This window comes from Anopheles moucheti, chromosome 3 (assembly GCF_943734755.1).
Source record: "Anopheles moucheti chromosome 3, idAnoMoucSN_F20_07, whole genome shotgun sequence".
In the NCBI taxonomy this organism is placed as follows: domain Eukaryota; kingdom Metazoa; phylum Arthropoda; class Insecta; order Diptera; family Culicidae; genus Anopheles; species Anopheles moucheti.
The window spans coordinates 20951593-20965772 of NC_069141.1; the positions used below are offsets into that span (position 1 = coordinate 20951593).

The window sequence follows — 14180 nt, forward strand, 5'->3', positions numbered from 1 at the left end:
ATCCGGTTTTTCCGCGGGTTTTCACCAGGGGGACGTGATTGAGTACGAACTCTTGAGCTACCACCGAAGGGTGTTGCCATGGAACGGGCCCCGGGTGTTGTCCAAAAGCGACGCGCTCTTTCCAAATGTCGTCTCACACGCGTGTTACCGTGCGTTTATTGTTGTTACATTTAATCTATCGTCTGCAGTCTGCACCGTTTCAAGCAACAAACACATGGTACCCCCCCGGTGGCACCCATACAAAATTATTACAAACTCTTAATGTTTAGAGAGTGTGCTTTGTGTGGTGGGCTTGTTGCAAATGTGATTGAAGCTGATAAAAAAACGAGAACAGAAAATGGAATGAAAGCCAGTCTAGCAACGACAACATCCTAACCCTACGGCCAACACGTGGCAGGATTTCCAGCAGCATATGGACATGCGTGATCAATAAAGTTTGATAAACACATTTATTGCGAGCTGGTTTTAATTCGTGATTGAAACAGTTGTTGTGCTTAATTGCCTATTATTGAATAGATCCCACCTGCTTGATATCGAGACAACGAGACCGTATTGTTGAGGGCATCATGAATTTATTCATAAACTTTATATTTGCCGATGATATACGACATCCAGAACAACGTAACATTATGCTTTTGATGATAATACTAAAATTTTAATTGAAATATCTAGTATAGCGGTTTATGCACATAACATAAAATTGAAACAACTTTAAACAAATATCAATTTCATATAAAGGCTATAACTTTTGAATGATAATGCACTTTTGTTTTCAACAATTCTATTAAATGGCTTCGGTACAGACAGAAAACTAATTGCAATAAAAATCGTTTGACATCTTGCAACCACATGGTTCAATGGTTGGGAAATCGGGAAAATCCACAGTAATTCTCCCACTCCACAAATGCATTATCCTACCCGTTGTATATTTAAGAGCGAAAAAAAAGGTCACACAGGTACCTCCAGAAGCAAAAGTCGATTGAAAAGATTCAACATCTCGAAAAATTCTCTCATGGCTCCGTTTGATGTCTCGTGCGTGCAGGAGGAGGTACAGCGTTAGGACTGATGATAGAATAAAATAATCCCATCCCATAAATAACGACCAAAAGGGTCCAAAAACAAAAAAAAAACCCAACTAGGGCTTAGGGAAGTCATCCGACGCCCGGTGACCATCACTCTTGGCAGTGCAGTGGGCTTTTCGAGTGGCAAAAGCAGATCACATTTTACCTGGACGCTGGCTTAATGTACGCCAGTGGACGGCAAACCGGCCAGGCGAATGTGTAACAAAAGACTCCTTAAATTGCATTCCTAGCCTTGCCGGTTCTTGCCGCATTTTGGAGGTACGAAGGTTCTAATTTTCTACCATTAAGTTCCTTCACATCATTACAGCAGTTCCTTCGATCAACCACCAGCACCTCCAATGCCGAGCCCGTTAAGTAGCGTTTAATGTGCGAAGTGTAAGCTTACCTTTTACACGTCCATCCAAAAAAAAACACTGCCGGCCTGAAGAGAATGCACCTGAAGTCGCTATTAATCACTTGAATTCTCGAGAGATATTTTTCGTGTTTTCACCTCCTGTGCAATGACACCGGAAAAACGTTTCACCTTTACACTGACGGAATATGAAAATCTTTTTCATACGCCGATTTTCATGGACCACAGCAATTTTTCCCCCTGCTAATTCACACTCACTTCCGAGGTCAGCTTGGTTTGGTAATTATTCTTCTTTTCTTTTCTTGGAGACCTCGAATATTCACTCTTTGGCACAAATGGAAATGGTAAAATTTCCCGAAAGCGTATTCGATCGTTTAACTTTCAAGGATCAAGTTGAAGATGATTGCGCATCTCTGTAGAAATGGGAGAGGGATGGATTTAAAATATTTTAATTACCAGCACTGAACGTACCGAGAGAAGGAGAAAAAAACACCTAAAAGAAAATTACAAAACTCCTCAAAACACTGCAACCCTTCATTACGCGGATGATTTGTTCACCAATGTTATTATTTTATGTTGCTGTTGTTTTTTTTATGTTATCGATTTGAGCTCACGCAAAAAAAACCTTCTTTTGCACTATTTTTCATTAATGTTGCAGCCACTTTTCCGGGGGCGCCCACCCCGCAATGGAAAAGAGATCCATTATTTTCGACCGAAATCGATGATCGCTCGATCGTACTTGACGACAATCGGTGCGTGCGGTGTGTGCGTGAAACGTGAAAGGCACGATGCGCAGCCTATGAAGCTGACGCCCGTCCGCCCACACGTGAAACGAACTTGGAAAACTTAGCGCATTTTCTTTCACTTTTCTTCGCTGTGCACTTCAATTTGGTTTTGTTTGGTTAGATGTAGATGGTTGTTGTTGTTGTTTTTTTTCACTACTTTGCGCTTCTCCTCCATCACTTCACATTCGGTGGTTTGGGTTGCGGAGAAATCCAGCAATTTACCGTAGGAAACCCATTTTCAAACATTAGCCAATCGTTTTTGGCCCCCACCAACCCACCACCAGGCGGGAAAATTGTGCGGCACCGATCGGATTCGATCCTTGTGCGAGGGTGCGATGGTGGAAATGGCACTGGCAGTGAAATTTTTTGCACCATAAACCGATAATGAGCGACAATTGCGATCGACGCTAAAGGCGGCGAACAAACCGAATGCAGACACAAAACACGCACCATCCGACACGATGGCTACACACTAAACGTTTTGTACTTTATTTCACCGCGGTTCCATTGCTGCTTGCTTTTGGTTTGTTGTTTTTGCAAGGATTATTTGCCACTAAACCAAACAATAGGACGAAACATTCGCACAAACACACACACACACACACACACACACACACGGTGGAGTAAACTCACGTGCGTTACGGCACGCAACACCTATATCACTGCATAACAGCGCAGCGTGTTACTATGGTGACGATAGCTCGTAATTAAATGATAAAAATCAAAACTAAACCCGCGATGACTGATTTCGATTCGGCTCCCTTCACAGCATGCACACACTTCCACAGCAGCGCGAACACCAAACGATCGGTTTTCTGTACCTTTTTTTGTATTCCTTGTGGGAAAATGTTTTTGTTAGGCGCACCACCGCCAGACGTGCCGGTAAAGCGATGCGGGTTTACCACAACGCAGCGACGCAGCGAAACGCGGTCTATCCGAACGAGAGTTGAAAACGAAATGTTCGTAAAGTTTATTTCTGCGCCCGTTCAGCCCGACCGTACGCCGTGCTCAACGCCGCGGGGAATGGTTGCTATAAGCAACCTCTTATGGCTACAGTGTGTAACGAACTTGAACGGCACTTGGTATTGGGCGTTCTTCGGTTAGCTGTTGAAAATGCAATTCGTGAAAAAATAATTTTCATTGTAATGTTTAACAGCATTACACTCATATAAATCTAAAGCCGCAAATATTTTTATAGTAAATGGTTTAATTGTTTTGTTACGTACTGTACACCTTTGAGTGCACATTTATCTGGAAAGGATGAGTGATATAAAAATTTACCTAATTTAGTGTAGGAATAGCAAGTTAAACCAAAATTGTAGCTGTACTGAAATCGAAGAAGAAGTTTAAAAGTTTAGATCTCAATGAATCTAAATTAGTTCAAACAGAGATACAAAATTTGTATAAATATCTTTCTTCCTGTAGAATCGTTTACACTTTATTGAAGTTTTAATATTAAAAAAGAAGTTTTGTTGATCAATCACAATAGAACAGGAAATCAACAAATTTTCTTTCGTAGCAACTGTTTGTTTATGGTTTTCCCATTACGGGTTCGACACCTTTGCGTTTGCTGCGAGAGAGTCCATCAGGTAAAAGAGAAACAATTCAATTCAAGCACGTGCACACCATAGGCACGTTGTTGTTAGCGGATCTAAACAGTTAATTTTATAAATTTAAACAATAAATAGCTATTAGAATTGAACTGTTTTCCTCATTTTAGAAGGAAGACAACAAAAATCTTTCGGATACCGATGATTTGTTTAGGCTTCATTCATTCTTTCCATCTCGCCCAACATCGCTCCAGATTCGACAGCAATTGTGTTTTAATTAGCTTCGTACAAGAACATGCAGCGCGTACTAAAGGATTGAAACTACACCGGAAGTGGAACGCTGAAACGTGCCATATCGCACATTTCACATGTGCTGTAATGTTTTCTCCTGTATGGATTGCGAACCTGCACGTCCGGTACAATTGACTCTTTCAACGGGAAGAAAAATCTACAGAGAAATGCTAGTGCAGCTTTGAAGAATTGTGCAGACAAATGATTGTTTTTGTAGGACAATGAAGAAAACGGGTGTGGCAAACATTTCAAGTACGTTCAAATGTGTTCCACCTGCATGTAGGTCTTATTATGTTTTGCACAGTAAAAATAGACAAGTCTTTTGCCTATTTATTTTCAAAATCAGCGTCTAGGACATGTGTCCTTTGTCAGCAACGAATATAAAGACCATAAAAGACTTGAAAACGAACAATGACTTGTGCGCTGCAAGAGCTGGCTAACATGTGGTGCATCTTTTGAGTTGTTTTTCAATTATGCAAACCTTTTACCAGCTCGCATTTACATTTGTACTGCGATGCAATGTCTGCTACATGGACATAATTCCAAATACGATATGTTTATTTAACCGATTAACGACTCGATGCGAGACACAACTCTTTGGAAGGAACGTTTGTACAGCATCCAAACAGAGAAGCTGAATGAGATGTACCACATGTCTTACGTCTAGTAATGTATTTACCCATACGGCACTGAGGGCCACGGAAGGATTCAAAAGAGTCCTGATGGTTATGGTTGAAGTAAACAAAAATTCTTCCTCAATGTTCAAGCTGCAATTTAGTTAGAATGCCCAACGTTGGGTAAGCTAGGAAAGAGGGAAATTAGTCATGAAATCGGATCGTATCGGATAGCCAGTTCTTGCTACGGGGAATTGGTCCGGATGGGCATTTGGTCCGGTCCGTTCGTATGAAGATCAGTGCCGCTACCATCATGCTACCGAGCCGCCCCTTTGTACTTTTTAAACTCTCAAAATTTATGCTGCAATAAACGATATGAAGGGTTAATTTATGATCCGAAGCCAAGGTATTTGAAAATATAATATTCTCTATACACCTTGAACGGCTTGCCGGAAACGTCAATGTTCATCGCGCTGTCAAAATCGAACGAAATATTAAGCACCGTGTACACATTGCAGATTATAAAATGTTTTCCATTGTCAATAAAATGCCCTTCTCATTGTACTTTGCTGTCATTCCGATACGATGAATTATGCGTTCTTTTTAATATAATAAAGCTAAATGATTTTCATCAAAACAACTTCAAAACGAATTGAAATAACGACTAAATTCTACCGCAATAATTCCAGCAATATGCTGACGCTACGTGTAATTGCAGCTTGCACTAGTGTCTTCGAATGCTGTCAAAACAAAGCGATCGAGCATAGGAAAAACGGGACCGTCGCGCTCTTCCGCGAAATCGCTAGGTTGGAAGTTGTGCGCTGGGGCAGAGAAACAAGTTCTCGCTTCGAAACAGTGCTCTTCCCTGTTTCCACTCGAAATGTTGCGACGACATCGCACCTGTTAAGACGCATCTCGCAAACCAGACGAACAACACTAACGGAGCAGTAGCTCCTTGCGGTCTAGTGAAGTGAAGTGAAGTCTATTGTTCCTTCCCGATTTAGTGTGGGTTCGCGTTTGTGTGTCGTCCTGAAGGTGTGCAGTGTCCTGTGTAGAACCGAATTCCGTCCATAAATTTAGCAGCCTATCATTAATCGGGTGCTTACACAACATCGTGCGTGTAGAAGGGTGGAAAAATTCAATCGGAAACGGCCTAAGTACACGTGCGATATTTTGTTGAGTGTGTGTATTGTTCTTTGTGTGTGTGTGCGCACCACCCCCTTCGCAGTAGTGTGATTCCATCTCAGGTGAATGTGTGTACCGTGTTCTGATGACGTTGTTGATCTTACGGAAATACCACCAACGATGTTCAAAGTGCTCGGTGTGACCGTGAACCGTGCGATTGAAAAGATTGTTGCACGGGGTGGCCTCCCTCTTTGAAGACGTACGCAGAACAAGCATCGCAGCAGGCCGTAGCATTTTACCGTTAGAAATTGTCTCGTCGACAGCTCGGGCCCCCGTGGCAACGTTTCCCGTTTCAATCAACAGCAGGGACAGGAAGAAAACAGCAACAACCGGCCAAGGGTGAAAGGAACCCTCCAACCCCACCCCTAACGAATGAAGGTAAATGTCACCGGAGGAGCTACAGTGGGGGAGATAAGGGACAATAAAAAGCATACGAAGCGAATCCTTAAAGTGATCCAATTTGTTCGACCATTCACCGTCGTTCACCTTTCGCTTTGTAGTGAAACGATGCTTGGGCCCTCTTGAGATTGGGTGTGTGATGCTGAGAACAAGATCGTGACATTTGGCCTATCCCTAGCAAGGTGGGAAGAGAATGTCAGCGGCGTGAATGCAACAGACCATCGTGCGATCGACGTACGGCCACGGTTACGAAGGGTTTGTGGTGAGCGCATGTTTGCGTAATTGGTTAGTGGGAATTTATAAATCATTTTTCATTCTAGAATGCAATGCAATTCTGCTTGACAACTTCATTCTGATGAGCGCTTCTTGTCGCTGAACGCCTGCAAGAACAGGGCGCGTTGGGAAAAGAACCCTTCAGTACTGTCGTCGTCGTTTCTACGCTGGTGTACCGTTTTGATGGAGATGATCGATTGTGATCGGTCTCGCTCTGGCCGCGGTTCGTTTATCGCTCCGTTTCCTTTGCCACGCCATCGCCATTGTTAACGATCGGTGCGCGCGATCAGCATCAGCTCGATCTAACCGGGGCAGAGAGACCCAAAGGGAAATCAAATCGTTTCACCTTTTTTTTTATACGTTCCGTCTCCGTGTGTTCACGATATCAAATGTCGCCTGGCGCGTTTGTGTGCGTTATAGTATGTGTCAGAAGAGGTAGAAAAAAACACAATGTAAATATAGTCCCCTACCTACGAGATTTAATATGCTGCAGCCGTCGTAGTCTTCTGCCCACTGCACAAAGCGTGCGGCTTAATACAACGCCATATTGTTACTACCCCTCACAAGACCTCACAGGGGTTGAGGGAGAGGCTATGGGAGGGATGAAGTGGTCACACACATCACCCCCGAAGTAATGTGCGACAGCCGACCTTTTCCAATTGGCACACAGATTATGCCGATCTGAAAGTGTCTCGTCTTGAAGGTAAGGTTCGCGCTCGTTTCGGGGTTTGTTGTGTTGGTTTTTTTTTCAACACACTCGATCCTCTCGCTTCCTTGTTTCGAGTGAACGAACGGGTTCTTGTTTTTTTCCTCTCTCTAGGGGCAGGTTTTACACACCTGGCGAAACACAAAACACGCGAAATAAAATTAAAGCAAACGGGGTGGTGAATGTTGGCCTCCGCGAGGTGAATGTCACCCAAACCCGCTTCTGGAGTGTAGCGATCGTCACTGTGTGCGTGGAACTCGTATCTCAGCACACACAGCAAACAACAAACTACCGGAATAGGGGTTGTTTTTGGGGACAGGTTTTTAATCTCCCAACAAAAGAATTATCAAAATCGAGACGTAGGGATCAATTTACAAATGTACTAAAAATAGAAAATTATTGTTATTCAAAGCTATTTATATTCAAAACAACGCTTTCAACGCTATACAATTGCTCTTGCTGACGAAAGAGAGTTTCAAGTTTAGTGAAATCTGATTAAGGATTTCTTTATGTTTTTCTTATCACCTTACAGTCCTTGGGGATGTACGGGGAAAGTTCAACATCTCCAGAAATGTTTCGACTCTTTGTTTTTCAATTGAATAATGCGTTCCCAAACAATTAGCGATTGCGTTCTTTAAGGCGTTAGCCATCCAGTTGTTGGGACATAAATGCTCTTTGTTGTTCCAAAACCATTGTTAAGTTATTCCAATAGTCCTATTTGTTAACACTCAACCTACTCAACCTTTGACCTCACGGTCAAAAGATGAAGTTTACGGAATTACAATACTCCAATCCAACCCAACGTGATTAACTTCCAAGCGTGTAATTTTGTAACGGGTATAGCTCGAGCTGTGTGCTTGTCTCACACTCAGCAGCAGCTTCATACGCAGCGAAGAAATTAAAACTAGATCGTGTCGAGGAAAAAGTGACTTCGTAGGCAACTTTTTCTTCTCCTACCTCCAACCTTACCATCGGGCGCACTTCCAACCCATCCGTGGATGTTGTAGCCCTTTGCGATGGATCGGTGGTGATCGGTGCTACTGCGTCACCGTTGAGAGCACCTTGCTCTGCGCAGCAGATGAAAGCAGCAATTGGAAAGGAAGCCCGGGAAATGCGAAGGGATGAGGGGAAGAACTATGACGAGGCGTAACGGTGACCATAATGAACACGGAGCCGCGAGAAAAGGGCGCTACCCGGTACGGCAGCAGGGAAGGAAAAGCAGGAAAACGCCAGGGTGGAAGAAAGCGACGCGATCAGCATCGTTCCGTCTCTCGAGTGCGCCTCACGCGCGCGCGCGTGTAAAGTTCAATGAAATCTATCAAAACGGGCTTCCCATCTTTCTCCCGGGAAGGGTGTGTGTGAGTGGCCAACGGTCGATGTCCGCGATCCACCATCACCACCACCAACGCTCCACTACGCTGAGATTGGATTGGACCAGTGCAGGTGACCGGTGTGGAAGGAGGCTTTTGGGGTGCGAAGAGCGCAGAGCGGTGTGCATCATAGCAGAGGGCGGATAATGTGTATAAATATGGTGCACTATGAGCGCGAACGTTGTGCGGTGGTTGCGATCTGGTTGATGGGAAAATCAGATTGTGCGATCTTCGTGTGGTGTGTTGTACGCCATCGGCAGAAGGCTGTAATGTGAGCTTAATTTTAAAAATTAAAAATATTTCCGGAATTTTATTGGGCTTAACGGTAAAAAATGACTACAACTGCATGATTGGTGGTAGCGACATTCGTCCAATTCAAAATGTCCAATAATTAGTTCGAGTTTAGATGCTAAATGTGTTGTCGACTCTAATCTCGAATCATTTCAAACTAAGCTAAATAGTGTGTTGAGGTGTGTCAGTAAGAAAGGTTTAGAAAGGTAGCCAGAAAGGTTTATTGTACTTCCTCATCTACCTCAGCACAGTCCCGTTTAATTTGAAAACATTAGAAATATCTGGCTACCGCCTAACCACTGGAACACGTAAAGCCCTTGTTGTGTCACTATTCTATGTCCAGCCGCAGTAGGGGTTTTATACAGAAATCATGCGTTACGATCTCTACTATTCGAATGATACAGATTCAGACTGGATTCCAATATAAAATCTACAAAAATTGGCTCACTTTACATTTGACAGAACGCAGCTTAAATTGTTAGACAGGTGATGGTGAAATTTAGAAATATTCTCATTTTGTTTTAGTTACATTATTGTAAAATTTTGTTTAGTATTCCTTAACACACTGAACACTTTAAACAGTGAAAGCTTCGATCTGGTTCCTAACCCTCTTGCTATTAATTTTGATTGCACTGATAATGTCCCTCAATACCTTCAACGCGTTAATGGAGCGTCCCGCTTTTATGCGCACATTTCTGCAAAGTTGTATTACATAAAAAAAAGATTCAAAGCAATTGACCGTATCGCATCGATTCAGGTGCAATAATCTTTCCATCAGCATCAGCGGTCGGGAATTACCGAGGCTTCCGAAGTGCCGAACGACGAACGTAAAAGCGCGGTGCGTGGCGAATGCAGGTGCGCGAATGCAACACAACACAGGCAGGCTGGCTGTGTGTGGCTGTGTACGCGGCTGTGCTTGGCCTAACCTTACCCTTCGTGCCGAGATTATGGTGCTGGGAAATAGAAGGCATTCGTGAAGAGTGGCAAACGGGAACCGTCAGAACCAGAAGCATCCCCAACAAATTACAGAAGAGAAACAGTAGCTGGGGCGGCCGTGGTGTGTGTGTGTGTGTGTGTTGCGCTGGGAGGAAACCCTGGACCAGTCAACCAGTCAGCCAGCCACCGAGACCGAGAGATGCGCACAATCAACCATCCAGAAGTAATGTTAGATTGCGACGAAAGCGAGATAGAGCGCAGAAACGAACCACAAACCCGATGGAGGCTCTGTGGAGTGAGAGCGGTGGGAAAGGAAGGAAAGAGACAGCATAAAGTGGGAACCATGCTGTGGCCAGAGCACGCCAGAAGCGTCCAGAGCTTTGACCTCTGTAGTAGCCGGCGAAGCACTGCTGGTAGAAGGTAGAATCGACGATCGAACAGAAGGTTGCAAGATGACGATGATGATGATGATGATCGCGTTGATGATGTAACGTTCACTCGATGCTCGAAGGGTTAGTTCCTATAGGCGGAGGGATGGAATTTATGTGCTGTCTTGCTCCTCCTCTTTCTCTTCTCTGTCTCTCCGTACCCTTTGGGCGCGAAGGTATCGAAGGGTATCGTGGCAGTAGCAATCATTTCCATTAGGTACCGTGTACCGTACGGAGCAGTTTTTTTCCCTGTGGCTAGAGCAACAGGTGAACGTTAGCTCAGGAGAGTTGGAAAGTCGATCAACGCACAGTGGGACACGTTGACTACTTGCACACTCCTCTATACTCTGTACTCAGTGGTGCGAAAGGGTGGTTGGAGTGCGTCTTGTTCGAAAAGTGAATAAACAAATGACGTTTATGATTGTCAGGTTGTTGTTATTACTAAGAAAACAAATAAATAGTGACAATTGTAGCATTTCACCTCATGCCTTTCTCTCATTCTTCTCTCCCGGACACAGATTATGAAGCTAGAGGGAGGCATGCATCTGCAGCAGCAGCTTAGCAGTGGCAGTGGCTCATCGGCCCACGGTGGCAATCTTCTCGAGGACAAATCCTACCAATCGTCCCATCATCAGCAGCTGCAGCAAAACAGTGTCAGCATCGAGCTGTGTCTGGTGTGTGGTGATCGGGCCTCCGGTCGGCACTATGGTGCGATCAGCTGTGAAGGCTGCAAAGGCTTCTTCAAGCGCTCGATCCGGAAGCAGCTCGGCTACCAGTGCCGCGGGTCAATGAACTGCGAGGTTACGAAGCACCACCGGAACCGATGCCAGTATTGTCGGCTGCAAAAGTGTCTCGCCTGCGGTATGCGCAGCGATTGTACGTATCTTTTACCGCGAAGGATTGGCTACGTAGTGATGTGTTTTTAATTTTCAAAAAAACTGCTGGTTTTTTGCTTCCAGCCGTCCAGCACGAGCGTAAACCGATCATCGACAAGAAGGACGGCCAGATGGGACCGAACCCGAACAGCAAGTACAATCCACACCGGAATAAAGAGTACCATCACAGTGGAAGCGCCAAGAGTGATTCGAAAAGTGCGGTTGCATCGTCCTCTTCCGTATCGTCGGCAGCAGCTGCTGCCTCGTTTCTGAATTACCTGCCCGGGTTTAGTTTGGCAGATTTTACCGCAAACCTTAGCAAGCGTACGTTCGGTGACAAATCGATCGGTCGCGATGGGGTGTCGTCGGAACGACCGGCTGCATCCAGCTCGGTTGGACATCAATTTGCTTCTGCCGGTGCTGCTGGTGTTGGAACTGGTGCGGGTGGTAGTGGAATGTCCGGTAGTCCGTACGGAAGTTTACAATCACTTAAGATGGAAGTGCCGGACGGTCGGCAAACGGGGCAGGAGCTGGGGAATGTGTCCACCAGTGCGGCCGATTCAATTGCAGCATTGATCGGATTGAACACGACGGCAGCCGTAGCAGCGGTAGCAATGTCGAGTGCTACGCTGGGTGCTACGACGCCCAGTGCGGCAGCAGCAGCAGCCGCAGCTGCTTCTCTGCTTGGCGCCGATACCACCGTCGATAGGAGTGGTGATGGTGGAGGCGGCGGCGGAGGTGGTAGTGGAGTTGGATTGCGTGGAAGCAATTCGAATGTGTCGTCCGGAGGAGCTCATTTTCCGTCCCTTGCGATGGATACCAGTGAGACAGGCTCGCTGGATAAATCGTTACTGTGCAGCTCGCTGGAGTTCCTCCAAAACATGGAGCAAGAGCTGAACAGCAGCCTCAACAACAATTTTGGGATTAAGTCTGAACTGAACAACAGCAGCGACGAGGTGTGCATTGAGTTCGATTACGGTGGAATTGGACGAGGAGAAGCCGTACTGACCGAGAGTTGCGTGGCGTTCGACATTCAGGTGCCAAACGTGCTGCCTAACTATTTGAGTGTGCACTACGTGTGTGAGACCGGTTCGAGGTTGCTGTTTGCAACGGTTAACTGGATGAAGAAGAATCACGTCTTCCAGATGCTCAGGTTAGTGTTGAATTAAATGTTGTCTGTCAAAAGATGCAGTAATAATAAATACTTCTTGTGATACGTTTTCTTTTCAGTGACGGATTTCAAGGTGAGCTGGTGCGCCAGGTATGGCCGGAGCTGTTTATGATCGGTTTGGCACAGAGCAGTGGTCAGCTTTCGTTCAACACGATCATGCTGGCACTGATCCAGTACATGAGAACGGTCATCCTCAATAAGAAATATAGCGTCGACGTGATTAACTACCTGATGAAGTACGTTCTGCTGATACAGGAGTTCGTGAACGATCTGCAGAAGATGAATCTGACCGATCAGGAATACGCTTATTTGCGATTACTATCGATTTTCAATCCCGGTTAGTATGTTACAACGCTGCACATTCTTTCCCGTTCATTATACTGATCTATTTAATGCTTTCCGCCGTAGATAACGCACTGCAAGATAAGGAAAAGAACCAACACCTGGTAAAGTTACAGGAGCACATACTGGTCGAATTTCGGGAATATTATCGCGATCGACACGCCCGGCTTGCGAGTAGTGAAAGTGAGGAAAACCTTCGCGCTACCGAGGAGGATGAAAATGAAGAAGATGATGTCGATTATTACGAGCGTAGCCAGAACCGTCACCATCATCGACAACATCAGCACCGCGGCGCCAGTGATAGTGATCATACGCGTGATCAGGTACAGGGCGAACAGCGGTTGATGAAGCTACTGTTAAAGCTACCGACACTGCGCGCACTGAACTCGAAGTGCGATCTGGAGGATCTGTTCTTTAACAATCTAATCGGCCAAGTACAGATCGATAGCGTGCTTACGTACGTGATGCAAACGAACGATGGGGCAATATCGTTTTCAAATCTTGTACAAAAGTACGAATCACTCGGAGGCAACAGCAACAACGGTATCCCAACGGCGATGGATAGTGACGAGTAGAAGGCAATAGGCAGGGGGAAGCATATTTACTGAAGAGACTGATTGATTGGCGTTTTGTCTTTCTTCCCCACCGGCAGTGCATTCAAAATGTGTTGACGCCCGAACGCGAAGGCAGCTTAAGCAGCTTAAGGATACGTTTACTATCCGGGCACCCATCGGCCTTAAGTCTATTTTTTAATCCGCTTATTGTTATGTTTTATCGCTCGTTGATCCTCTGAAAGATGCACAACATGAGCAAAACCCTGAACGTGGCCTTCTCGTTTTAATATCCTGTTAACTGATTTCAATTTCGCACAGGACAACAATTTCGTTCTAGAATGAGTAGTATTATTAGCTATCTTTTTATTATTTTCCCCTTAAAGAAAGGATGATTATACGATAGGTAACGTAGCACACAGCATCGAAAGAATTGATGCAATTGCAATGGTATCTATTCAGTGCATTTCAATCTATTGTCAATGTGTGTGGGTAGAATGAATCGAGCAACTGTTTTGAACCACCGTGCTTTTTTCTGCAGTCCTGGAGAATGAGTAATAATGTTAGCACCATTACCATCCAATAGAGAAAAACTTGTAGCGAGCAAACATGTATCCGTACCTGAGGCAGTGTAGTAGATGTTTAGAAACGATCGTTTGTTCGTGAAATGTGCGCAAAGCGAGGGCGAAACGAAGAATTTATTGTGGTTTTCACGCGAGAGAAAAAAAAACAATAACAAGGCAATATTTAGCAATTAAGATTTCATCAGGTTTACGTCCCAGATTGGCATTCAGCAGTCGATGCAGGTGGCTGTTTTTGGAGAGCCGATGTGTTAGGTTATTTATATACACAATGTATTACAAGTATTGTGAGGAGTATTTGCTGCATAGTTTATAGATTTACATATATATATGATTCGTAACATAGAGCCCTCCTCATACGCCCACACGCATATACCACACTACGACAATATTTTCTC

General features: G+C 44.8%; 2 protein-coding genes across 2 annotated transcripts in view; one reads left to right on the forward strand and one right to left on the reverse strand.

Moving 5' to 3' along the window:
* LOC128303970 (serine-rich adhesin for platelets-like) overlaps positions 1–3108 on the reverse strand; it is a 64115-nt gene extending 61007 nt beyond the window's left edge. The window contains exons 1-2 of the mRNA XM_053041079.1: positions 3041–3108; positions 1468–1847 (exon numbers count right to left, since the gene is read on the reverse strand). The gene's annotated coding sequence lies outside the window, so the exon portion shown is untranslated. The remainder of the gene's footprint in view (positions 1–1467; positions 1848–3040) is intronic.
* A 2372-nt stretch (positions 3109–5480) lies between these two features.
* Positions 5481–13994, forward strand: LOC128305818 (nuclear hormone receptor HR78). Its single transcript, XM_053043433.1, has 5 exons — positions 5481–6237; positions 10781–11138; positions 11222–12290; positions 12368–12645; positions 12717–13994. Exons 1-5 carry the CDS (start codon positions 6232–6234, stop codon positions 13223–13225), a joined length of 2220 nt encoding a protein of 739 aa, XP_052899393.1. The 5' UTR covers positions 5481–6231; the 3' UTR covers positions 13226–13994.
* The last annotated feature ends 186 nt before the right edge of the window (positions 13995–14180 follow it).